The sequence below is a fragment of the Hevea brasiliensis genome, chromosome 2, assembly GCF_030052815.1.
Source record: "Hevea brasiliensis isolate MT/VB/25A 57/8 chromosome 2, ASM3005281v1, whole genome shotgun sequence".
Lineage (NCBI taxonomy): Eukaryota > Viridiplantae > Streptophyta > Magnoliopsida > Malpighiales > Euphorbiaceae > Hevea > Hevea brasiliensis.
The window spans coordinates 105,414,075-105,440,854 of record NC_079494.1 but is presented as its reverse complement, the minus strand read 5'-3'; the positions used below and the strand labels follow the sequence as shown (position 1 = coordinate 105,440,854).

General features: G+C 35.2%; 4 protein-coding genes across 4 annotated transcripts; 1 reads left to right on the top strand and 3 right to left on the bottom strand.

Moving 5' to 3' along the window:
* Positions 1 to 2,090: 2,090 nt before the first annotated feature.
* On the bottom strand, positions 2,091 to 6,782 carry LOC110673219 (rhamnogalacturonan I rhamnosyltransferase 1). The gene is made up of 8 exons (XM_021836283.2): positions 5,953 to 6,782; positions 5,201 to 5,268; positions 5,038 to 5,126; positions 4,802 to 4,964; positions 3,775 to 4,064; positions 3,347 to 3,551; positions 2,774 to 2,931; positions 2,091 to 2,686 (listed from the first exon to the last, which is right to left on the bottom strand). Exons 1-8 carry the CDS (start codon positions 6,224 to 6,226, stop codon positions 2,413 to 2,415), a joined length of 1,521 nt encoding a protein of 506 aa, XP_021691975.2. The 5' UTR covers positions 6,227 to 6,782; the 3' UTR covers positions 2,091 to 2,412.
* A 4,741-nt stretch (positions 6,783 to 11,523) lies between these two features.
* Positions 11,524 to 14,776, top strand: LOC110673237 (transmembrane emp24 domain-containing protein p24delta9). Its single transcript, XM_021836305.2, has 4 exons — positions 11,524 to 11,936; positions 12,024 to 12,233; positions 14,199 to 14,275; positions 14,359 to 14,776. The coding sequence occupies exons 1-4, from the start codon at positions 11,724 to 11,726 to the stop codon at positions 14,501 to 14,503; spliced, it is 645 nt and encodes a 214-aa protein (XP_021691997.2). The 5' UTR covers positions 11,524 to 11,723; the 3' UTR covers positions 14,504 to 14,776.
* A 527-nt stretch (positions 14,777 to 15,303) lies between these two features.
* LOC110673246 (serine/threonine-protein kinase VIK) lies at positions 15,304 to 21,461 on the bottom strand. The gene is made up of 11 exons (XM_021836314.2): positions 20,867 to 21,461; positions 20,629 to 20,703; positions 19,513 to 19,629; positions 18,168 to 18,262; positions 17,554 to 17,674; positions 17,344 to 17,423; positions 16,626 to 16,685; positions 16,306 to 16,427; positions 16,125 to 16,210; positions 15,931 to 16,046; positions 15,304 to 15,842 (listed from the first exon to the last, which is right to left on the bottom strand). The coding sequence occupies exons 1-11, from the start codon at positions 21,185 to 21,187 to the stop codon at positions 15,716 to 15,718; spliced, it is 1,320 nt and encodes a 439-aa protein (XP_021692006.1). The 5' UTR covers positions 21,188 to 21,461; the 3' UTR covers positions 15,304 to 15,715.
* A 145-nt stretch (positions 21,462 to 21,606) lies between these two features.
* LOC110673257 (uncharacterized) lies at positions 21,607 to 25,907 on the bottom strand. Its single transcript, XM_021836334.2, has 5 exons — positions 25,274 to 25,907; positions 24,183 to 24,282; positions 23,961 to 24,096; positions 22,023 to 22,118; positions 21,607 to 21,946 (listed from the first exon to the last, which is right to left on the bottom strand). The coding sequence occupies exons 1-5, from the start codon at positions 25,662 to 25,664 to the stop codon at positions 21,809 to 21,811; spliced, it is 861 nt and encodes a 286-aa protein (XP_021692026.2). The 5' UTR covers positions 25,665 to 25,907; the 3' UTR covers positions 21,607 to 21,808.
* Between the last annotated feature and the right edge of the window lie 873 nt (positions 25,908 to 26,780).

The following is a 26,780-nucleotide window of genomic DNA, read 5'->3' as shown; positions in this document are numbered from 1 at the left end:
GTGAGAGGCCCAAAGAAAGATGAAAAAGCAAACGCCAAACTTCAATTAATGCTTAATTCAATAGCCCATAGTTATTAGTTAATAAGGGAAAGCTTTGATTCTTTAACTGTTGTGGCTGCTTGTGGATTTCTATAAGTAGATTTGGACTTCATATACACTTTATTGCAGGCCACCTTCGGTTGACAAAGAATAATTACAAAAAGGATGCTTGAGGACGTTACAGTACTAAATTACTAATCCTTTCATTAACAAGACGGAAGGTACTGGTACAAAGAGGAAGCCATACTACCAGTACCAGGCTGGTTCTCTGGGTTTCTAAGAAGCTGAATATGCAATAATACCTTGAAGATTACTTGAAGAACCCTATTGACCTTCAGATTCAGTTAAATTGTTTCTCAAAAATAATCGAAATACTATTGTAGTGTAAGCAGAGGTGGTAATTCGAATTGACAGATCGTGTTCGTATCATGTTAATACACAATATAAATGATAATAAGATTGATATGAAAATAGCATGATTAATGAACTGTGTCAAAAATTTAAACGAGACACTTTTTATCATACAGACATTGCTGAAACAAAAGGCTTGGGTTAGACTGTGGATTTGGACATTGTTTTGGGCAATGCTCTTGGGGGAACCAAAGTTTCCATCTTAGAATCTATTTTCATAAACACCATCTGGGGCCACCTTGAACTGCCAGTCGTGCCAATGAGGAGCTCATATGCAGAGCCGAGTGGTCAGAGATGCTTGTAAATCCGCTCTTTCTGGATACAACACCACTATTGAAGAGGCAAACCGATCATTCATATTGCTAAAAAGAATCACATTCTCATTCATTGTTTATGGTACTTAGTTAATCCACATTAGATGTTTAGTTAATCCACATTAGGTGTCCAATTTCAGTTTAAAAAGCCTGTCTTTGTGTTAGTCTCATCCCATATAAATAAGGTTATCAAATTAAGCTCGAGTCTACTGTTATCTCTCATCTGCACAGTTGTGTAGGCAATGGAGCTTGAAATGACTCGCTAAAAACCAATGGTCAAACCTGTTTAAATGCTATAGGCTGCTTAAGAGAGTAAACATTGTTATGAGACTTGATTGTGTAATTTATAAGTAGGGCAATTTAGATGTGTTTACCTTTAAGATTAGGCTTTTATTCTATCTTTCGATCAGCCATAGGAACTAGGAAACCAGGCCATTTTCATAGTTTGATCGCAAATTATTTGCACCAAAGATCCATTTTCAAATATGTTAAGAGCAGTCTTTGATTAGTACATTTGCACACAATTTTGAGACTTTCCAATATCCCATAGCAGTAGTACTTATTTTCCAAAATCTGAAGCAATGATTTCTTCCATTTCTAGAAGTTTTATGCTGGAGGTTACTAAAGATAAATAGGGATTGCGCTGCAGGATGAAAAATTAGAAGGGGCAGATCTTAACCCAAGGCTTGAGAATACAGTGGGAATAATAAGAATAGGGAAAAAGAGGGTGCTCTGCAGCACATTGATAGGATTTTCAAGCAGAAGGAATCAGAATTGGATGAGTTTGAATACTACCAAGATAGAAGGCTCAAAGAAATTGGTAGAAACGGTTACTGTAACAACTATCATGGTTGGCAGCTGCTTGTGTACAAGAAATATGTTGGCATTATCATGCTCAGCCTGGCTTCTTTTATCAAGTTAAATAGGCTATTTGGTGCCAAGTCCAGATTAAACTCATTATTATGTTTCACTTTGAACAAAGAAAGTGACAAAAACTATTATCTTACTATAGCAGTAAAGATGATACAAGCAAATGCAATGTTTCAAATCCCTCTAATACCTCCTCTTCCTAGTTATAGCAAGAAGCAAGAAAGATTGCTTAAGAAATAATAAAAATAAAATAAAATAATAAATAAAAAAGGGAAGGAAGAAAGATTTAAACCAAAAAATAAAAAAGAAAAAGGAGGGAAATCGTTCCCTTCTTCCAATATTGTTCTGGAAATTACTTGTGTTGGTTTGAATGTATTTAGAAAAATTACAGATGATGCTGATTAATTTTCCGACTTATTATAATAATTGTCAGATTTCCAACACAGTTCTGCAGTATATAAAATATTTCATCAGGTAACTTATGAATTAAAGAATAGGAATGCTACAGATGTGTTCTCTAAATGGGGGACTATATAAAATCATTAAACAAACTTTTGGTAGTAGAATAAATCAAATAAATATATCAACCCAAAAAAAAAAAGAACATGACCTTTGACTGCCTCAAATGGACCCACCAGGTTTCTTTTCTTCTGTTGCTTACAATGCTCTTAAGGGGTGTATACATTCGTCCTCTGAAGCTTTCAGTCATGGAAGTCAGTCTGTGCATCACAGCTTGAACAACAAGTAAGACATTCAAGTTTTGCTTGGAATTCTATGGTCACTGTACTGTACTTGAGTTACTAGGGCCTAGCAAATCATCACAATTTGTTCCCTCGCAAAGACACTCTTGAGGGTTTGCATAAAAATAATCTTCCTCCTTTGGCTTATCTGCTATAACCCTACGGCGCATTGGCTGTCCCATCCTTTTCTCATGTGCTGCTTGAACAGCAACTGCAAACTCGTTCCAAGTAAGTGTCCCATTTTGATGCAAATCCAGTAACTCGACAAGTCTTTTTCGATCCAGCAGGATTGTCTTTTTGAACCCAAGATACCTACACAAACTCTAATCAGATGTGTCTCCAATACTTTCAAATAAAATGATATATATTCCTAGTGAAATAATAAAATAAAAGTATTACCGGCGGTGACCTTCCACAACTTTTGCCATGTTTCCATCATAAGTGGGTATGAAAGTATTACTGGCTATTGAGACCATGAAATCCAGAGCAGCCATCTGAGAAGAATGATTCTGGAATTGTTGCAGCTCCACTGGATCTAACAGCATTTCCTTTCTCACCTGAAATAACCTTTGAGACTGAGATCTAAAAGAAACAAGCAGAACATAAAAGCAAGATAAAAACAAACTAACATTGATGTCGAATTAACTAATGACTAGCATAAGCGGAGTTGCATTCAATCATTTTCATTTGATAGGGGCTTTATGAATTGAGGTTCTGTAATTTAATCATTGGAATAATAATCTAAAAGATTTGTCATTCCAGAAGAAAATCCATCAAAAGGTATCCTTGACCCATTGGCAAACATGCCACAAGCACCAATTGACCATCGTTCAGAAAGGCTTCTCTTGACTACTGTTCTTCTAGACATAGCCAAATGTTCAACAAGCAATGCATTCAACTAGAGTTGCTAATATTAAAAACTGCAATAGAATGAAAAACTGAACGCAAGAGGCAGAATGGTAAACGACTCACAATCCGTGGAAATGCAGCCCTTAGTGCTGCAAGTCTCCGATCACTGCCATATATCTCACCAGCTGCAATATATATCTGTGTTTCCTTGTCAAAACCCAATGCCTGCAAAATCAATGCCGTCTCTTCAGGTGTCAAAGGACACAAACCTTGTAGTCTCCTCTCTTCAGACACTATCTCTTTCTCCCTCCACCAAGGGTATGCATACCTGAATGAAAAGTGCAAGGCAAAAAAATTAAAATTTATCTTTTAAAATATAGCATAGTGCAGCCACTTTGACCATAATACAGAACAGAGTGAAAGAATAAGATCACTTTAATGATAATGGATGAAAAGTTGTTACTGCCTCCACTATGTGCCGATGCATGATATATGATACCAAAGAGGCTGCTAATATATCCAAAATAAAAAAAAAAATGTCAATATTCAACCTTAACGACTTGAGCTCATCAGCTTCATCCTTAGTGCAACCATGAGTACAACCTGAGAAAGCCAACATGTCCATCTCATATCTAAGATGCAAGGCCACAAAAGGCCCCCTATCCTGAAGAATGCGAACCAATTTGTAACCCAAACTTTCAATCTGCGGAGTGAATTTCAGTGCCTCAAAATTAACACGGCATCTGAGTTTCTGAAGATTGAGTGAGATCCCATTGTTTGCCAAGCGTGCATCAGTTTTGTTGAAGTGCAACACCTTAAACTTGCCAAATAGTGGTAAAATCTGCATCATAGCACCAAATCCATTTAATCATGCCTGTTATTGAAGTGGGAGTTAAAGTATAACTCGCACATTAACCTACGGGTTCCTTTTTCCCCTTTTAATTGTAATTAAATCTTGACAACATCCCTTGTCTTGCTCAAAACAGTTTTCCATTCCAGCATACTAAGTTCAACTTCATGGCACTGAGAATCACCAATTTCTTCTTAGACATTATGATCAACAGTGGATTAATAAAGGGAACTATTATCTCCAGGAGTGGAAATTTGAATCAACCATTTCAAAGTTTCTTCTTATCCCCCTTTATCATAATGTCAATAATTTCTTCTAGAAGGGGAGAAGATCCACCAAAAGTCCTAAATTCAAATTTGAACCCAAGAAGCAATTTAGCGAAGAAAACATCACTGACAGTTTTGGCATATGCAGCTAAACAACTAAACCTTTTACCAGGTCTTTGGGGGAAAAAAAGCAAAACCTTGTTTATGAAGTTAGTTATCCCATCCACAGTATCTTAAGTTATTTCATCATTCCACCCAAACATATCGCTCAAGTAGTTTGGTCAGGCTTGTCCACAGATAAAAATAAACTAGCCAAACTAAGTTTAATCTAACAAACCAAACTGCAAAGTTATCAATCACTTGCATAATCAACTGCACTTTTTTTTTTCTAAAAGTTCCTAAACCCCATGCACAATCTAGATATCTTTTCAACTAATACAAATTAGCAGCAAGTTTTCTCACCTGTTGTAGGTAATATTTTTCATTTGACCAACTAACTGGGGGCATCTTGAATACTTTGTATCCATATTTCCTATGAAATCTTTTTGGCACCCTTCTTACAATTCGAACTTCATCTCTTAATGAATCGATGAAATGTTTCACATTAAAGATGTCTTCAAAGTTGCTGCAAAAAGAGCAAGAGTTAAAAACTACAGAAGCACCAAAAAATTTAAGTATGTCAAGAACAACAGACATACCTAGGGTCAGCCCAGAAAGACGTCTTGTCAAGTTCAGGAACAACCAAAGTGAGATTCAAAAGCCGAGCAACAGCCACCATGTCGCAGATCTGTTATGCCAGGGTAGCTTAGTTCATAACCTGAGAAATGATTAGGAAAACAAACAATGGAAGAAAGTACAAACCGCAGCACGCATTTGATTCAAGCCCCCATTGCAGGACACTTTCAGATAACCATTACTTATATAGTTTCCTGCAACATTGCCAATGCTATTATCTGATCTACATAGGTGGAAAGATAGGATGTAACAATGATGCAGTGACCTTTGACAAGGTTTGATATGTTAAACCTATAATGCATAAGAAAGATATTCCTCCCAGTATTAAGAAGAAACTGTTTTCAACTCACTCCTAAAACATGCAATTAAAAAGCATTGAGAATCCAACAAAGCAAGGTATTACTGTTCAATATTCACATGATAAAAGCTCTTGGGAAACAGAACCAGCAACTCAAGAACTTTAATCCATAAGCCAGATATCAGGCACAAGTGATGGTTGAAAGTTGCTACAGAACAACTAATAGAAATCTTCCAAATCCAATTTCCAAGGAAGCAAGAATTGCACATTCATTATCAATATTTGAATTGTCAGAAAACGTTTAGGTCAAGAGGGCCAATGGCCAAAAAAGGAATCTTTTCAGTCTGAAATGAGCAAATGAAGTGTTGCAAACAATTAAATATGAAGAATAACTCAAAAATTGTGTATTACTAATAATTCCGAAAGATACTCAATATATTAAACTAATATCACGAATTGCCGTGTGAGATAGACATCTCAGGCTACTTCACAGAAAGTCATTTTAAGTTGCTTTTGCATCACCCATTAGTGCAAATATATCCTCAAATAACTAAGCACCCAAAAAAAGAAAGGAACTCACTTGCAGGAAGAAGTGGCGGAGGAGGTGGTTGAGCATGAACTTGAACTCCAAGAGGAAACGGCGTGATCTGGGTGATTTTATGTGTAATATTGGTGAAAAAGCGCGGATGCCATAGCTCCCCAACGGCCACGAGTTGAACCAAACCAGTCCATAGCAAAATACTCGAGCAAACCCTTATAAACCAAACCTGCAGGCGCGTTCTAGCGATCACTGGATGACCCCCTGACCCAAACTTCTCACACCTCACTTGTACACCGTCAGATCTAACCTCCATTTGTCACGTTCACTCCTCATCATCGCCGCTTCATCCAAACAGATCTCCACATCGATTTTAGATATCAAAACCTCCAAGAAACATCCACATTGTAGAATTTAAAGAATTTCTTAAAGCCCAGCTTAGCAACGATCTCGGAATTAAGATTAGCACTAAACGCTTCAATCTTTTGAATCCGCTTAAAGAGGGAGAGAGATGGATATCACAAAGTGCTAAAAAACCCAAAAAAAGGAAACAAAAGGATGAAAAAAAGGAATGAATCTCACCAACCAAACACAATTGTCAAAGTGTTTTTTTTTTTCCCTTATTTTCCTTTCCGGCAAAATTTAATTTTCTTTTCTTCTTTCCTTTTATCCGCAATCACCTTGTTTCCGAGATGGATAAAACTGTAGTTATTGTGAAAATTTTCTAGACTCAAAGGTGTTTGGCTGGATGAAAATTTTGATCTTTAGAAGCCAAATAACCATATAGCTCAGACGACAATTTCTCGAAGTCGACGGCTGCGATTGTTCCTATGATTTTTTCCATCCACAGTTACAGTTTTAAAGGGACAATGCTTCTCTCCCACCTTGCGAGTTTTTTCTTTCTTTATGATAATATTATTAATAAACCTTTAACACGTGAAATCTAATAAAAAAAAATATTGTTTTAAAATTAATTAAACATATTTACAATAAAATTTATTATTAAAAAGGTTTTAATAAAATTTTAAAAATAAATAAATTTTAAAATGCATAAAATATTTTTTTTCTCAATTAATTTCAAATTTTATTAAAAAACTATTTAATAATTAAATTTATGAATGGTCAGCATATATAAATATATATAAATACAATTTTTTTTAAAAAAAAAAATTAATTGGCCCCTCATTTGATACATTCGGTCATTAGAAATCAGAAAATGATTTTTTTAATTAATACAAATATATTTTTAAGAAATAGTGGTTAAAACACTAATTTCATTAATTTTTATTTTTTTAGATAATAATTAATTACTATTATAATTATATAAGAACTATTTTAAATAAATTAGAGTATAATAAATGAAAACATGAAAGATTTTTTTTTTATTTCTTTGTCATTAGATTTTCTAATTTTAATGGAAGAATTAAATTACATCATTTGACAAATGTTGAACAAATAAATAAATTGGAAATGTTAAAAAAAAAAGGAAAAAGACAAAATATATGGCATGTGTAAGAGTTGGTGATGTTAATTTTTATATATTTTTTTTTATTATTTTAAGGAAGGCTTGTATAGATTTACCTACCAAAATACCATAGAATAAAAGTGTAGGAATGGCAATATTAAGAGCAAAGGCTCTTTAAATGACCATAAGTCATATAGGGACACAAAGTATATTACAAGTTATTTGTAGTTTAATTTTATCTTTTGGGAAACCTAAGGAAACAATTGATTTAAATTAAAAAAGTGTGGTTGATGGATTCAAGGTCTTGGCTTTTGGGTAATTCATTCATTCACATTTTTAAAACATGACAAAAATCAACTTTGTTTTTAAAAGTGGATTTCATTTTCTTGTTTTTAAATGCTAATATCATCCTCTTAACAATTTCTTCATGTCTCCATCACCCATTCAACCATTTTTTATGTTTCTCATGCCACAAAAACCTCTATTGAACCACCTTTTTTTCTATTTCTTTTTTCTTATAAAATTATCTATAATTATTATCATACTCAAATTAGAAGTAATATTCAGATAAAATCTTCTTAACAATGATATCTTTAAGATTCAAACCCCTTTGTATGTAAAATTTACCTAGAAGTCAACTCTGTACCACTAATCCAACCACATTAAATTTAACTTTATTTAATTAGACATATAATAAATGGATCATAATTTTCTTTGTTTATGTGAAAGTCTTATTTTAACTCTATTATAAGATAATATTTTCTTTCAAGATTTAATTAATTAATATAAATAACTAAATTTCTTGTGAGTATATGAAACACTAGAAATTAGTATATTGAAAATATTTTATAATTTTTCAAGAGGAATTGGGGAGGAAGTATGTCACGACTCAACTTATGGACCGGACCGGCACTAGGACCTAGGCCAGCCTAAAGCCCCCGAGGCCCGTAATAAGCCTAACTATTCCTTAACCCAACTCTAAGGCCCATTTGGGCCCAATTTCAAGAATTCAACTGGACAGAGTCCGCCCATAAAGTGAACCTTTCAACGGGGAGTTTTTGACTCACCCAACCTATAAACACAATATATAATCAATTGGGGAGCTCAACTCACCCTCCACGTACTCAAATGTCATAAAAATAAATGGGAGCTCAGCTCCCTCATCCAGTCCAATAAACATGCATATAATAATAAGTTTACAGGTCCAACATGACAATTATATTACAATCCCCAAAACAAATAAATATTTCTAACACATGCGGAAATTCTAGGAGTTAATAGAATTATACAAACATTAACAAACAACCTGCGAAGGAGAAAAGCAGGTTAACCACAACAATAATCCTCCTGTAGCCTGAAAAATAATGAACAGGAGTGAGCGTTCGACTCAAAAAGTAAAATATCAATTTTAATCATAATTTCTATAACTATCTAAACCTAATGCACCCTATAGAGTGAAATGCAACATCAGCAATATTTTCACATCATAATAGCAAAAAGGTAATTTGGAGCACTCACACACCCAATAATATCAAATCATAAATACATTGGAGCTGATCCCCTATACAACTCTCTTTAATCCAACCTGTGCCAGCGAAGAACTCAAGCCGGACTTTTGCTTAATAAACCAAATCGGGTTCCCAGTGAAGAACTCAAGCCGTGTCTACCCCGAAGGATCGGGTACCAGCGAAGATCTCAAGCCATGTCTACTCGTCCTATCCATAGCAAACACCACATCACACGCACGCCAACGCACGCACACTGCTCCAAATTACCACAACAACATCCATAGCACTTTAACAGTTGTGAATGCAACATAAAATGTGCCTAGAGTTTAACTACATAGATATATACATATAAGTGATGCATGGGCATACTTGAACATATAATAATATTGAAATTATAATTAAAATTAATATTTTACTCACAGACTTAACAGCAGTCACTGTGGCAGCTGGGCGGAGGAGGAAGGCTGTCCTGGCTCACCTGACAATTATATTACAATTATTTAATACAATTAACTCAATACAAATCAAGAAAAGATCAAATACGTCCTAAGTCGTGCTGAAAATCCGGCAGAGTCTCCCCTATACCTAGTACCTACCCAACCTGCAAAAAGGCTTAAAACACACTTCTATATCCACAAACCATATATTCACATCTCAATCTCATCACACAGCTCCTCCTGGGCCCATCCAAACAGTCATCAATCACAATATGTAAAATTACAGTTTAGTCCTTATAATTGATCCTTTTTGCAAAAACTACCCAAATAAGCTCTAAAAATTTTAAAACTTTGCCCCGTGGTCCTTAGCAATATTACTAAGCTGTTGCAAAAAGAATCATAATTTTCTGAGCTACCACGAATATTTTATAGATTTTTAATCCCATTCAAGCACTAGAAAATTATGAAAAAGCAAGGTTTTGGTTTACTTATGCCGATTCCGACTCTGGAAACGAGCTCGGAACGTCTGACAATGGTGGGGTAGCCAAAATCTCGATCTAATTCCAAGAATTTTTTGGTAGCTGGTCTGTTTGGCAGAAAATTCACAGACTTGTGCAACCGTCGAATTCCCACGAATTGAAGGTACCTACACGAAGCCCACAACATGAGGGTTAGTATATAATTTTTAGGGAATTTTCTAAGCTTATTTAATGCTCAGAAAAACACTACAAAGTTTCGTAGGATCCACCAAAAAACAGTTTCGAAAAATTTTAAAATTTATATTGTCGCGAAGCTCTCGATGAGTGGAGGGCTCTGATACTCTCAGTTTTCTCGTGGGGTTCACGGTTTGCGAGAAGTCTAGCCCAAAAGTTAAAATGGGCTAAAATTTCCCGGACAAAAATTAGATAAACCGCTCAATGGATTTTGGTGTTGTTGGTGTCTATGGAAAGCTCTCGAGGTGTAGATGGTATTTGACACAAGACCCGACCCAATCGGTGGCCAAATTTCGATCGGGAAGCCGAAACGGCCCGCGCGAGTAGAGGGAGCTTCGCGCGTCGTTTCCGACCTCTTGGAAGGCCGGCCGACGGTGGGGAGGAGTCGGGGCGGTGCACCGGCGAGGTGGGGAGGCGGCGGGGCAGCCTGGGGGTGAGGGAGGAGAGAGAAAATGGGAAGGGAAGGAGGAGGGACGGGACGCGCGGGGGAAGGGAAGAAAAGAAGAAGAAGTTCTGTCCAATTCGATCTGTCCGATCCGGTTCGATTCTGTCGGTCCGATTCAAGATACAAAATTTTAAATTTTTACTCTGCCTTGGGATCGAAAATGAGATTCAAAAATTCTGAAAAAATTTCAGAAAACTCAGAAAAATCCATAGAATTCAAATATATTTTTAGTTTTGTCACGTGATCTTTAAATTAATTTTTAAAAATTATTAAATTTTATATTTTTAGAAAATCTAACTCAATTTCTAAAATCAGAAAAATTTCAAATAATTTTCCTAAAATTTAAATAAAATTAAAATATTAATATTACTCACAAAATAATAAATTTAAAAATTTAGGGTGTTACATTAAGAGAGAGAAGAGAGTATGAGAGAATATTTTAGGTATACAAGAATATAATCTATCACATTTAACTTATCCACATGTTCATTGATTAAATAAAAAAAAATATTATTTAAAATAACATGAATGATTAAATAGTTAATTTTACAAAAAAATATGAACTTAATTTATTGTAAAATTAAATAGTTGTTTAGAGATTTAAAAACAACAAAAATTCAGAAATTTAATTTTATTAACTAAAATTATAAAGATTTAAAAAATAAGAAAAATTAAAATTTAAGGATGAAAAGTTGTGATTTGCCTTTAAATAATAAACACAATGCATATTAAATTTCAAATCAATTAAACATTTAAAAGTAAACGATTCTTGGAATCAAATACTTTATTGAATATATATTTTTTTAAACATTATTAAATATAATTTAAAAATTAAATTAATTAAGAAAAATAATTATTTATTTAATTTTATTAATTATCTTTATTAAATATTTAAAAAAAAGTATACAATTTTTTAGTGAAATATTTAGTTAATTATTAATATATTTTCAAATAATAAAATAAAATTATTTTCTTATTTATGGTGCAAAATCCACGTATAAAATAGGCGGAGTAGATGAATAAGAGTAGAGTATCTTTTACGTTTACGTGTCTGATCGAATCAAATTACGCCACCTGTTCATACCGTACGTATTGGTCCTACGTCCACTCCCACATCTCTCCTCCCTCTTTCTTCTCGTCCCCGGCCCGGAATTCAAGCAATCGCGATTCGATTCTGGCATTCACTTGAAAGTCCTCATCAAAACACAAACCCATTTTTCTCTCTCTGCTAAAAAGACAGCGATTATGGCTATATTACAGGTTTCTGTTATTGCAATAATAACACTCCTTGGAATTTTATCCTCTACATCACAATCCCTTCGATTCGAGCTGCAATCTGGGCACACCAAGTGCATTTCAGAGGATATTAAAAGCAATTCCATGACTGTTGGCAAGTATAGCATCGTTAACCCCCACGAAGGCCAGCCTTTGCCGGAGTCCCACAAGCTCACCGCCAGGGTAGGTGCCCTAAGAAGAAATAAAAACTTAAAAACTGTTTTTTTTTTTTTTAATTTTTAAAAATTTTTGGTTTTTACTGGTGTATAGGTGACGTCGAGTTATGGGAATAGTTATCACTATGCGGACCATGTGGGATCGGGGCAGTTCGCGTTTACGGCGGCGGAGGCCGGGGATTACATGGTATGTTTCTGGGCGGCAGATCACAAGCCCGAAGTTACGTTGACTGTAGATTTTGATTGGAAGACTGGTGTGGCTGCTAAGGACTGGACTAATGTTGCCAAGAAAGGCTCTATTGATGTAAGTTTGTGTTACGTGTCTTAATTTTCCGGTTTTGGTGTGGTTTGGATTTTGGATGCTTGGTTGAGTTGAGTAATGATGAGGAGGTTGCCTTCTTGGCTAAATTGGCTTGTTAGTTTGAGGAGGTTGCCTTGATAGCTTAGGCAGATTTCACCTTTGTTTCAGATCTTATGTCTGTATTTGGGCTTTTGTCGAAGAAACATAAGCATTCTCTAGCGGATATTCCTCCTAACTAGTTAAGTAAATAAGTAACTCTATATTTGCCCTGATAAGAGCTACTGCCTGTATTGGGCATCTGAGAAACCTGAAAGATGTAGCAGCGGAGCAGTCCATAACTCAACTAGAACAAGGAATCAGAGGTTGCAAAGAAATTAGATGTCTATAGAATTACAATTCTACAGAAGCAGCAGTTGTGAGTGATTGATTCGCACACTTCAACTATATCCAGATATCTGTGTATCATAGAAAATTAATATCAGGCAATAAAAGAACTTAGAAAATTGAGCATTACTAAGTACTAAGTACAAATGCTGTATGTAGAAATGGAATTGGTAATGCGGTGATCTGGTAAGAGAGAGCTTATTAAGATGTTTTTCTTGTTTTCTTGCAACATGTATGAGCGATCCTGTGATAGGCTGACCATTTATGTGGTTGAAAGGATATCCTAGAAAAACATGGGCCTTATTGTTGTTCTACTTCATTAAGTTTCAACTTTCAAGCCTCAGAATTTAGCTAGAAATGAGGATATCAATTAAATGACATGTAATGTGTAATGTGGGAAAAAAAATGAAGATCTGGACCAGAGAGTGAGAGCCACACCTCCTGCCTTCCGCACAATGCATCACATTGTTTTTACTGATCAGATCTATTTTCCATCTCAAATCATGTTCCCCTTGGAATACTGTTTCCATCTGTTAATGTATACTTTGGTAGATTCTATTTGCTAGGCATCCATCGTTCAAGGTTTAAGCAGGGGACCGCTGCTGGAAAACCTAAAGTATCTACCTATTAATTTGCACTCTTTTGATCAAACCACCTATGAGGACTAGATGTATAGCACTTGGAAACAGCACACTGATACTAGGATAACCTGTAAAACTTGTCGTCCATTGTTTGGTGTATATGATGGATTAATGACGAGTTAACATAATCTTACATAAAATAATAGACAATTTGTGAATTTTCTAGGTTTGAAATTTTAAGAATTGGTTTTGCCATACTATAGTAATCATAGTTATTAAAGAATCAAGGCACACTAAGGCGCCAAGGGGTCGTAGAGCCTATGAGCAAAGCACAAGGCACGGGCACGCGCCTGAGCGAGATGAGGTGCAAAAGTAAAAAGAATTTAAAAAATCCAAAAAATTCAAATAAATGTGATGTTTTTCCTTTTTCCTTTGACATATATCTTAAAATAAGTATAAATGCAACTTTTTTTTTTAAATATAATAATAGAGTGGCAGTGTTGAAAATGAAAATATAGGAGATTTGCGATCTTGGGTGTGTTGGTTTGATGAGATTTTAATAACTAATTATCACCAACGATACTAATTCCAAAAACATCTTAGTGTGTCAATATAGGATTCTTATAGATCAACAAATATCAAGTTTAAGTGGCAGTCCTTGTTGCCAATGAAAGTGCACACTAAAGGTGAAAATAAAAAAGGAATGCCTTTTTAGAACCATGTACCTGGAACAAAGGCGCATAAGCTGTTAGGATTCGAGTTTGGTGAGCCATGAGCCTGAGACGCGCCTTTAATAACTATAATAGCAACTTGAATTTGGACAGTGATAATTAGAAAAATTTGTTCAGTTTGTGCTTTTTTGTGGCACTTAACCCTGACATATAGTGTATTCCTTAAACTTTATGACATGATCTCAGAAATTCTGCATCTGTTTTATGTTTTCAAGTTTCATGAATGGAACATGGGAAGATCCTTATGCATTTGTCTATATTTTAAATACCAGTTGATGGAATTAGAGCTGAAGAAGATGCATGATACGGTTATATCTATTCAGGAGGAGATGTATTATCTCCGTGAAAGGTAAAATTAAAATATTTCTCAAACAGTTATGGAAGTTGATATATTCAATGTCAAATCTGGTTTTAACATGGTGCTTGCTTCAGGGAAGAAGAAATGCAAGAGTTGAATCGAGCTACTAGCTCAAGAATGGGCTGGTTCAGTTTTCTTTCACTTCTTATTTGTCTATCAGTGGCAGGCTTGCAAGTATGGCACCTGAAGACCTTTTTCCAGAAAAAGAAGCTCATTTAATTCTAATTTTAACAGGCTAATACAGTTTCCTCTCATCTTTCTCTCCTTGTATGTACAATGCAAAAGGTTAATTTAGATTGGGATTCTCACAACTTTTTCACGGTTGTTAGTCTGTTTTTCAAGATACATGGGCAACAGGTCATTGTAATTACTTCAATAGATACCTAGTAATAAGTAGTATTTACAAACAAGTTCATACTAGGCAACTTTTGCTGTGACCCGTGGGCTAAAAGTAGCAAATTAGCTTTATCTGAGATAAGTTTTAGTTGTGCATGTTGCATTGAATTTTATTACCAAATATACCATCTGAAATGGCTATTTGCTTTAAGGGCTCGAAGGAGAGAATTTTCATGGCCAAAAATTACCATGGCTATGGAAGAAAGAAAGCTTTGTAGCCTCTTCGATGCATTGTTGAGCATCCTCACCATGGCAGGTGACGTGGCCTATAAAAGCTGAACAATGGATGAAAATTACTCTTCACGAAGGCACGACCCTTATGATACATCCCAGCGCAAAACAAACTAAATAATCCACCACAGTGCTTTCCCTGAGGCATCCAATTTTTTCAAAATATAATTTCCCAGCATTCCCTTCCTATTGTTTGGGAAATATTAAGAGGGATCATGACGACACCCCTGAATTTTTGCTGCCAAACTACCGTTTTCTTGTAATTCCTGCAACTATACATTCTGGCAGAGAATTTGTAAGGACAAAATATGGTGTCAAACTTGTATCCTAGAAGGAATTTCAAAAAGAAGCTGTAATTTGTTGTACACTTGAACCGAGCAAAACTAGCAGCGTCCACGGAAAAAATTCAACTTTTATGAAATCAAGAAGTCCAACAATAAAAACACCTAGGAGCTTCAAAAGTTTGGACATATAATGTTGCCAACTCTCATATATCATAAACCACAACAAATTACAGTTGGAAAACAATGGAAAATACCTGGGTCAGATAATGAACATGTTTAATCATCCTAATTGAATGATATTACTCGACAATGCTGGCTTGAGATCAATATGAAAAGACTAGTGAATACCAACTCTGACCCTGGTAAAATCTGATGCATTAACTGCAAATCAGCGACAGCAGTAATTCACAATCTCAGTCAAATCTATTCACAGCACCATCTGCACAATTGTGGGTAGGAGAAATGACAGGCATGAGTGGCACATAGATCTGTATATTTGACCATGCCATTGCTCTCAGCGTTATGCATTGAATATGCTCCAATGATGATCTGCAGGTAAAGTTTCCTTAATCTTTTCAAGCCTCTTGAGAATATCCAAAAAGGAAGGTCTTCTGTTCATATCTGCGGCCCAACACTGATCTGTTAATCTAAAAACAAAGAAATGAAGAAATTAGCAACTGATGATGATCCTGCAAATATAATTTTCTTAAAACCTTAGTAAGCTGATGGACTTACTCTCTCAGTTCAGGGGTAAATCCTTTGGCACGAAATGTTGGCCTGTGCCCCTCTGCCACAAGCTTAGCTGCTTCATAAGGTTCATAATGTGCTAGTGGTGGTTCACCTTCCAGCATCTGCATTGGGGAAGAAAACGCATTACAGCCCATCTTGGCTTTGCATCATTATGTTCTCCTAGGGAAACCAAAAATTACCTCATACAATATCATCGCAAAAGAGAAAACATCAACCTTCTTATCATATTTCCTGTGCTTCAAAACTTCAGGAGCCATATACCGATCTTTTGTTTTATTCCAAGCAAGTAAGGATTAATAAATATAAGAATATGTTTCATTCGATAAGAATTCTGCAACAGACATTACAAGAGACACTCACAGCTTCCTGTCTCGCCAGTCATTTTGTAAACATCATGAGAATTCTGAACCTTGATGAGCTTGCTTAGTCCAAAATCCCCAACTTTCAAATGGTCAGCATTGGAGTTGACTAAAAGAACATTCCTAAGATTTAGAGAACAAAATTAATAGGTAAAAAGGGAAAAGATGCTGAAACTGTCAGCTCAATATTCTCAATTCTTGAAGCAAGCATGTTAGGAAATGCTAAAACTGCAAATTATGATGCTAAATTTACTGCACTGCTTAAAATTTTAAAATGCAGAATAATTGGCTACAATTTTACCAAAAGACATGATTACTTACCTTGGTTTTAGGTCTCTGTGGATAATGACATTAGGCTCATTGTGAAGATAAGTCATGCCTCTGATCACAAAGGATTCACAAATATACATTAGCACAGTAATTAAATTTACCTAAGTTGCATATACAACTTAACCAAAATTTTAAGGCAACATATTTAATAATTTTCTTATATTTTGTTTCCTCAAGTAAATGAAATGTGCTGTAAAGTTATATTATACAAAGCTACATAGCCTACAAATATTTCATTCTCCTTGTTTCTCAAATACTAAACAATTATTAGGACTGATCCAATGAAAAGAATCAATAAAGTACTATCTGCTTATGACTAGCTAAAAAATGTTGAGAAGAAAAAAATCCACAAAGTGTGATATAAATAAGGCTGCACGGCCCTCTAACATTCCAAATTAGAAAACAACCTGTAGTTTGAGAAAAATGCTTGACGCATGCTCGAATCCGCATCTATTTTACCCTCCTCCATACCATCTTATCTCATTTCCTTATTAGTCATAAAGGATCACTAAAAAATATAAAATAGAACCTCATGCAACAAGTTTGGATATAATAAAGGATTAACAAGTATTATTAGCAAAGCCTAAATGATGTCTTTACCTTGAAAATATTGAGTTTTAGATTAACTACCAACGACACACCAAATACACAGATACAAAATCCCCACATACCATCAGTAGCAAGGAGAGCAAATGGAAGCTTGCAATACCTGGCAATATCCAATGCGAAGTTTATGGCTGTTGAAGGACTTAGTGCACCCTTTTCCTTGAGGTACTGATGAAGATCACCCTATGACGACACAAGAATGCCATGATCAAGCAAGATTTACTTTGAAGTTAAAACTTTCAAGTAACCAACAATAACTTTTCTGGAGGGAATCTCAAATTTGGAACAAGAAACAGATATTGAGATCATATACCCCTCGTAAATACTCAGTGATCAACATAAGAGGCTTCTTCTCAGTGACAGCTCCTAGAAATTGGACTATATTTGGATGGCGAAGCTTCACTAGCAAATTAACCTCATGCCTGAAGTCCTGACTGAATTCAAAGTGAAAGATGGATAAGGAAAACCATAATATAGTAAAGAAAGGAGGAAAGTAGATTATAGCTACAACAAGCAACAGATCAATCAATTCCTAAAAATTATGGGCGCCTATATACATATCATAAGAGAATTGGAAGTCCATCACAATTTAAAATTGAAGTAGAGAATCATCACCTTCAGAGAAGAATTTTGAGAGAATCATGTAAAAGTAGTTTCTATGCCTTTCAGAGTGGGGAAAAAAACATAGTAACTCATCTTTTATTTGGGTCCTGATGAACTTTCATTAAAATAAAGTTCAAAGCATAGCATAATACCTATTTGTAGAAAACTAACATCCTTTGAAGAAGTTTATTTTATTAAAGATATGATGTTGTCATCTTTTATTTTGGTTGAGTTATAGTCAATCAAAGTTCACAAAGTAAATCAACAAAAATGATTATCAGCAACTGTAATAGAATATGCAATCACAACTCAAATAGGACTCACATCACCAATCTATCATCTGAAAGGGATGGAAGAATGCGCTTGACAGCTACGGGTGTTCCACGCCAATAGGCTTTCAAAATCTCCCCAAAAGATCCCTAACAGCATAAACTACAATTAGCATTAGAATTTACTGGTAGCTTTTAACAAAATAAACTATGAACTTGAAATCTGACAGCTGCAAATTAAAAAACAGGAAACTTTACATCGAGCAAAGTGGAAGAACTAGAAATTCAATGTTAGGGAGCCAAAATAAACTATAATAACATAATATTTCAATCTCCCTCTCTCTCTCTTAATATAATGTGTTCAACCATATGAAGTAACCAAAGAAAAAGGTGCAGCTACCAATTATAAGATAACAAAGTAATTCATTAGTTAACAATTTCATAAAGCATAAATGACCTACAAAAAGATCGTTGGGCCAGACCATTAAAATTTAAAAGTTTCACCTCAATGTCTAGGCCTGTCTCTTTGGAGATACAATTTTCCTTTTCTTTTCAAGAAAGATGATTCCCAAATAAATTATATTCTACTTTATTTTTTTTTCAATCATATCTCAAGTAAAAAAGTTTCCCTTATGTGAAAAGTAAACATATAGCTAATTTTTTTACTTAACAGTAATAGACAAACAAAATATCTATTCTGAGGCAAACTCAGACTAATAAGTTTATGTCAGTGGCAGTGTTGAGATTTAATGGGAACAGTCCCTGCAGCAAAGCCAGGCTTAGAAGCCAATGGTACTAATATGGCTCTTCCACCAGTTGCAAATTAACTGATGAAATTAACAGGTCTATTGGTCAAAGAAACAGCAAAACAACAATAAAAAACTCTAGGGAGATGATAAAGAGTGAATATTAAGTTATATTAGCCTCATGCAACTTCAGCATTTTCATAAACATCACCTTCATGAATCAGCAAATTCTATCAAGGATACAAATGCAATCAATTAAGTTTGATTATAAAACATAGTTCTCTGCTTATAACAGGTAAAAACCAAGTCATAAGTAATTATATGATTCAGTGCTACTCAAGCTTAAGGAATCATAAAATCATCCAACCCATAGCAACTAACCCATACTTTCACTTTATGATTGTCCAGACCAAAGTTATTTTCCATTATGCAAGTTGTAGACAAGCTTAAAACACAAGTCACTCTACAGAGAAGATATAATCTTCAAAAACCACTAATAATCACAGACATTTCTAGCTGCTGCAGATTGAAAGGTGAAATATCCTATCGTAAAATGTTTAACTGCAAACTTAATAGCATTCACATCCAAAATTTAAGCATAGCTTAGATACATAATAATCTGTATGATCAGCAACCAGAAGGATAGAATCACACCTTTCCGATAATTGCTGAGTTTGAAAAATCGAGCTCTGATGGGTCTAATTCCCAGTCACACTTGTTTGGCAGGGGTGGTGGAACAGGCTTTGGCTCAAAATGGCTTCCACTTTGGCCCTGCAGTTTGAGCTCAAAAGTTACCTAGATCCCACATATATAATTGCAAAAAAGAATGAAGAGAAACTAAAGCATCTGTATGAAAATATCAAGCAAATGCATACAGTATTGACATTTGAGACATTAAAACTTAAAAATAAACATGAGTGCTCTGTATACATTTCTATTTTCCAGAAAATTGATCTTATGTGTCTATTGAAGTGTTATCACATCAAAAAGAATACACAAGGAGCAGAAGTTTTGCATTTTGAACTTGCAATCAATGCAATAAGATTACATCTTACACAATGTTAGACAAGTTCTGATGGATGATAAATAAATTATTATGAACATTAGCTTTTGGGGAAAAACATCGATAAAGCAATATTTTTGAAGGGATGGGTTTTCGAAAATATAAAGAATCCAAAAACTACTAAAAACTAATTAAATTGACTGAAGGCTCATGACAAACCACCTAGCACAGCACATATAAGTTATTGCCAACCAAAAACACAAGACTGCTGGAGCTATAAGTCAATCCTGGTAAAAGTTGAAGGCAAGCACCAAAACAGGGAAATACTCCTTAAATTTTGTTCATTTACAAGCAATCATATAGAAGCTTGCTAAGGAGGTCAATACTTGATAATAATACAAAGGTAAAAGTTCTTTCTTCTCTTTTGGTGAAAGTAAATGTGCATGCCATTAATTGACCAATAAAATCCACAATAGATAGAATCTATGGAATTTTATGGTTCAATACATTGAGAAGATGGTTATGCAGGTAAGGTGATCACAATTTGTAAATAGATAATGTTTGATGAGGCTGCCTGAAGCTACTGTCTACTAACATATTTTACCCAAAATTATTTGTATGTCATGAAATGAAACAGTGTAGCCAAATCAAATATTTCCTTGAGAAACAGAATTTGCTACTCATCATCAAATACAGACAAACATAAATGGGAAGACAAGTTGATGGGGATAGAAGATTAATTAGAGAAGATAAAGCACGGGACTTACATAGGACAAACCACCATGTGATTTTAAGAGCTCAATCATGCCATACTTTTTAGCTCCTTCTGCATCAGCTAAAGGCTGCCATGACAAAGATTAAACGTTCAAAAAGTCTGTATAAATTTAAAATTATTCAGTAATGTACAACCAAATCGTACATTGGCCCTAAATAATCAAAAGTAACCGAATTAAATTGAGTAATAGAGAAGTGAACAAGTAGAAAACAATGGATACAAAAAGATACCGTATTCTTCCATCTATCCTGGGCGTTGACATCAGCGCCAAACTCAATCAAACACTTGGCAACGTCGATCCATCCATGGAGCGAGGCAACGTGGAGAGGAGTTCGATTATCGTAATCCCTAGCGTGGACGAGCGATGGATCCTCCTCAAGAAGCTTCCGGACAGCGGAAGCGTCGTTTTGGTGAGCGTGCCACAATATCATTGAAGTTCTGCTGACTCTGGCCTTCTCCTTTTGCTTGGTCGCAGACGTTGGTGAGGGTCCTAGCTCGGCTGGCGGCAACGCAGAATCTCCAGCGGAGGAGGAGGAATTACCGGAGCTCATGGCGAAACGGCAGATCGTATCAGAAGAGAAGATGCGTTTGGGCTGCTTTTTGTGACCGCGTCTATATGTGAGTATATTAGGACTGAGAGAGGGGAACGGAGGGAGGGGCAAAGCGGAGGTTTGTATAGTTATTCCGGTTTTACTTTTCCAACTGAAATATAAAAGCAGAGCTTGTTCTTTTTATTGCCCCTTCAATCCGCGTTTTTTGTGAACCGTGGAATCAATTTGTGCAACGGTATTGCTTGGAAATATCAAAATTTTACAACTTATGTAGAATATCAAACTTTTTCTAAAGTGTTTTCTCTTTAACGAACAGCAAATCGAACAAGATCCAGAGAGTGCGACCTGCCTTCTTTTTATACCCGACTACGCTGTTGCCACCCAAAAGGGTAGAAAAAAAAGCCACACTCATTTGAAAATTCCAAACCAACCAAATTTATGGGAATTGAATTTCCAACTTCTATGGAAGAAAGATCAAGACCATTGAACACATGTAAGAAAATGTGTACACCGAATAATGTTTCATCATATCATACAATTTGCCGATATCATTTCAATTACAATATTGTGATTTTCAACTTTGGTAATGTGAGATCTCAATTTGCCGACACCAAGTGAACTTCACATCAATTCCTCTTGGTCTTCGAGGGACCGCTTCCGAGCTCTCAAGTTAAGCTCAAGGCTTTGAGGTAGAGGAGGTGTCCTCCCCCTTCGGAATAGAACAGCCAGAGCCCTCATCTTATGGCAAAGATCAAATACCTGCAGGAAAAATTGGGAGACCATTACAAAAATTACATTTAACATGGTAGATCATAATATTTGCTCAGGTTCTTACTGATGAGGCTTCAATTTCTGCAACACCTTCACAACCTTTACCTCCTCCTTGCAGTAAATCACAATATCTTGCAGCTTCATTCTCATCTTCAAATACCTGCAGCAAGATTTTTTCTCTTTTAGCAACTAAAGATTTAAGGGAGGTCTGAAAAAAAAAAGCCTGCCTTAGATAATTCACACAGGAAAGGTGCATACAAGGCATTTGGGGATGACAGGATTGAAAGGCAGGTACAAATGACCATAACTTGTGGCAGTAAGTATCAAAATTTTGAACTTGAAAATTGAAAATACGGACATGAGATGTAAAGAACACATTACATGGTGGAAATAAGAAAGAAAGCTCCATGATATACTAGTTGTTCATATTTGAAAGTCCTACGTATATTGACACAGTGTGCAAATCAAGACCACATCGAAGACATGCGTTTTCCTACTTTCACAAGAATTTCTATATTTAATCGATTTTTTTTTAGAAAGGTTTTATTTATATTTCTTAATTTATTTAGAATTTTAAAACATTATTCTTGTTTACTTTAGGACTTTAAATATTTTTCATATTTATATTAGGACTTTTTTTATATTTATTCCTAATTAGACTAGAATTTAAAACTCCATAAATACTCATTCTATTCTTATTACATAGAAGCCTTTTAGAATTATTTAATGAAATTTTCTTCTTTGTAAAGGTGTATTTGCTTTATTTTATCTTAGACTATGGATTAAGTATCGTGTTATTTTAACATTTTAAATTACATCTTTTTTTATTTTTAAGAGTTCGATTGCGTATAGATACTTTTTCGCTCCACACGCTGCATCATATATGAATGACCAAAATCCTAAAAATCAATATCCAATCACACTATTTATCCACCATAGCAGTGGAAATTGCAGCACCCATCTTTGGTAGATAACTGGCACCCTCAAGGCCCATTGATTCTTCACTTCAATAGCAAAGCTGCCTCTGCTGCAACTTTACCTTTGAACTCTAGACTACCACCTGATTCTCCAACAATGAATGGATTATTCCAGCAGCAAGGTTGGAGGCTCTGGTTACCATTTGTTGTGTCTTAGAGGTTATAGTGAGTTGGACTGCCACTGCTGTGCTTGGAATTCTTAAGAACAAGAACGAGAAAGGTTAGAAAGGTTCATTGGACTATCCATTGTCCATGGATAAACATCACTTCTTGATAGCAAATATAGACAAGCTATCTACCAAAGTGGGGAGAAGAATTTGGGGGATAATGTCCAGACTCATTGTGCTTTCTTTGGATGCTTCATTGGCACTAGAGACCATTTTCTTTAGTTGCTCTTATGCCACGGCTGTTTGAAGCACGAGTCTGTAATTACATTGAATGCATAGGATTCATGAATTGGCAAGGATAATTCACTGGGTAATTGCAAAATTTTAGTCTAATCATCTTCAACTTGGTTAGGATGCATATGTTAATCACATTTTGAAAGCTCCTAATTGGCGAATATACAAGAGCTTGAATGTGGAATTATAGATTCAGATGGTATCTTTAGAAATAGTGGATGGCACAAGTATGGGCTTTTGGATTGGACCAACAGTAGGAAGAGTTTTTTGATGATTTCTACAAGTCCAAACGTAGCAGGGCTTAGCAGTACAGTGTTAGTTTTCTATTTGGTCTCTTCTTGCAATTTTATCTGCTTTTGGGTCCTAGAGTTTATTCCTGTAATGTGGCCCTCCTGCTCGATGTTCTTGCATTAAAAAAAATGTTTATCCTCTAGGAACCTTTCCCCCACCCCATTACCCCAGACGCATACAACAAAAAAGAAAACTCATACTGTCAGTAAAACAAGCAGGTAAGCACACCTACACGCATAATATGGCGCTTGCCTAGTTCATGCATTCACCTTCAAACATATTGTTTTAATATGAAAACCAAGCCAAGAAGCAACTAATAGAAAAAACACTTACAAGCACGCCCTCCTGAATATCTTCCACAAGCATCCGGAACTTTGCACCTGTTCTGGATTGTTTAGCCTGATTTCCCCTTCCAGACCTCCATTTTCCTCCTTTGGAAAATAGTAGCCCAAGCTCCCTCTCAACTTCGCTGTTTGAAAAATTAAAACCTGAGCTGGGGAAGGGATAAAATAACAAGTACTAATAGAAGATAAAAACACCAAAAACAATGCAGACCTGCGATTTCTTCGAGTTTTCATTGTGCACAACTGGTTTTCTCTGTGGGTTAGTACATATACAGGCTTTGAGGCTTCTCTCCATGGGTTGGCCTCCAATACTGTACAACATAAAAAAGGAGAAGATTTGAGAAACTTAGTGGAAAAGAGCAAGGCATTTAGATCTAGCAAAAGCAAGACATCTGACATCAATCCAGCATCCATGAAACAACTTTATAGCAGTAATCCAGAGTCCTTGAGTTGTTAAAGATGCACCCGAGGCACAGCGCGCTAGAGGTGCTACCCTAGTACCTCAACCTGCCTAGGGCAGGCAAACTTCATCATCAGGAGCACACCTGCCTAAGGCACAAGGCACTAGAGGCACCAGCCTTAGTGCCTCAACCTGCAAAGGTCAGTCGGGAAAAAAATATAGTAGTCTTCTATTATGAATGCTTGGTCTTAAATTTTGTTCTTTAATGCCTCGCCTCTATCAAGTGTACATCTTGCACCTAGGCCCCACGACCACTTCATACCTCAATGCGCCTTACCTTTAATAACCATGCATATGGCTAAATTGTTTAGTGCTCTGTTAAGGAATACAAGTGAAACTTGCACTCCTCTCTGTCTCTCTCTCTCTCATACACCCACAGATATAGAGGATTTCATTACCAAGCAGGGGAAAGAAAAACAAGAAGTTAGTTAAAACTTAAAAATTGTAGCGAATTGTAAGTGTGGCCAATAACTGGTCAACAGACAACCATATAAAATCTACAGGCTTTACAAACAGAGATATTCTTAGGTAGACTCGAACAAAACAAGTGATAGGACATCTGGTGTTTACGTTGGACAACGCAGGCAAAAGAAGCAGATCTGAGATTGAAGAACCATTCACCAACAAAACAGTAACGCCTCTTCCATAGAAAGAAGAAATAGGAGATTCCCTAGCACCCTCCTTAAAGGGAAAATTTGTTCGCAGAATTAAAATTGAAAAGCAAAGGAAAGGCTCGCGAACATCAACTAGGCAAAATCGATGCCACAAAGAGAATACACCAAACAAGCAATAAAAAGCAGGAATTCATGCAAAATAATTGAAATGAATCATTGGATTGTTACCATCATAGCTGCTGCTATCAAACGATTGTTGAAGATGTCTTCGCATATCATAAGCACGGGAAGACACCTGCTTGACGAACTCATTGGAAGACCCAGGAATGGTGCCATCCAAGTGAAGCGCTCTCTCCGCGTCTTCTCGTCCATCATCTTCTTCCGATTCTTCGGGATGTTTAGCCCCATCATCGGTAAATTTACACGAAACTTGTCTCCATCTTCTCCTCCTCGAAGGACCAGAACAATTGGATAAAGCAAACGAAGAGGAAAGGCGGGGAAGAAGACGGTGGCTACGAGATGAGAAAGAAGAGGAGGTAAGGAGTAGACGACGTCGGAGATGGAGGGGATTACTGGGAGGGAGAACCATGGAAGGAGAAACTGATGCAAGTGAATCCATGATTGAAGGAAAATTGCAGTTGGCTTCTGGATTAGATCACTGAGTCTCTTTCAGTAACGATTAAGTTAAAGTTATGATGATTATAAAGGAAAAGCAAATAAAAATATAGTGCAATGGGTGTTTGATTGGCGCCAATGTGGAAGAACAAGAAAGAAGGAGGAGACGCGGAGAGAGAAATTCTCTGCGTGAAAGATACTATAACTGGGACAGGAGGTTCTTGGCAATGGAGAAAGAACAGGGGAAGTTGGCTTTGTGAACCTGGGGGATATTTTTGGAGGTGTGGGGTCCAGGAAGAGCTTCGGTTGGGTCTGTTTAACTTTAACCGGTAGGGTCAAACTCCGACCCCAAAAAATGTTTAAAATTGCCATTAAATATATTAGTCCCCATGGCCATTGGAATTATTGTAAAAAATATATATATTATCTTAAAAATATTAATTAAAAAAAAAGTTAACTTCAAGTTAAAATTGATATATTTTTTCTTCAACAACTTTAAAATAATTAAATAATTTTTTTCAATTACTTTTTCAATATTTGGAGTGATGCTTTTTAAAAAGTGTTTTTTTACCTCAAATTTAAAATGAAATTTTCCACTTATTTAGACATAATTATTAGTAAAAAAAAATATAATTATTTTAATCAATTTAATTAAGAGTATGTGTAATATAAACTCAATCTCAAAATAAACTTAATAACCATTAAATTATATATTTATATTAAAATATATATATATATAATTAATTAAAATTTATATATAATGTGTATAAATTTAAATATAAAAATTTAATCATTATAAAATTATTTTTATATAAATTTGAGTTATTTATAACCACTCCTTTTAATTAAATTTAAATTGATAACAGTTTTTAAATAAGCGGAACATTTCACTTGTTAAAATTTATTAATTAATTATTAATAAATAATTGCATTTAATGAACTTTAATAAATACAATGCGATGTTGCACTTGTTAGTAAAACCTGTTAAGTTCATTAAATAAAAATAAGTAATTTTATATTATAACAAGTGCAATAGTTTGTTCACTTGTGAGAAATAAGGTAATTTTCTAAAAAAAAAAAAAGAATTTGATATTCACTGATGTTAATTTTTAAATGAAGA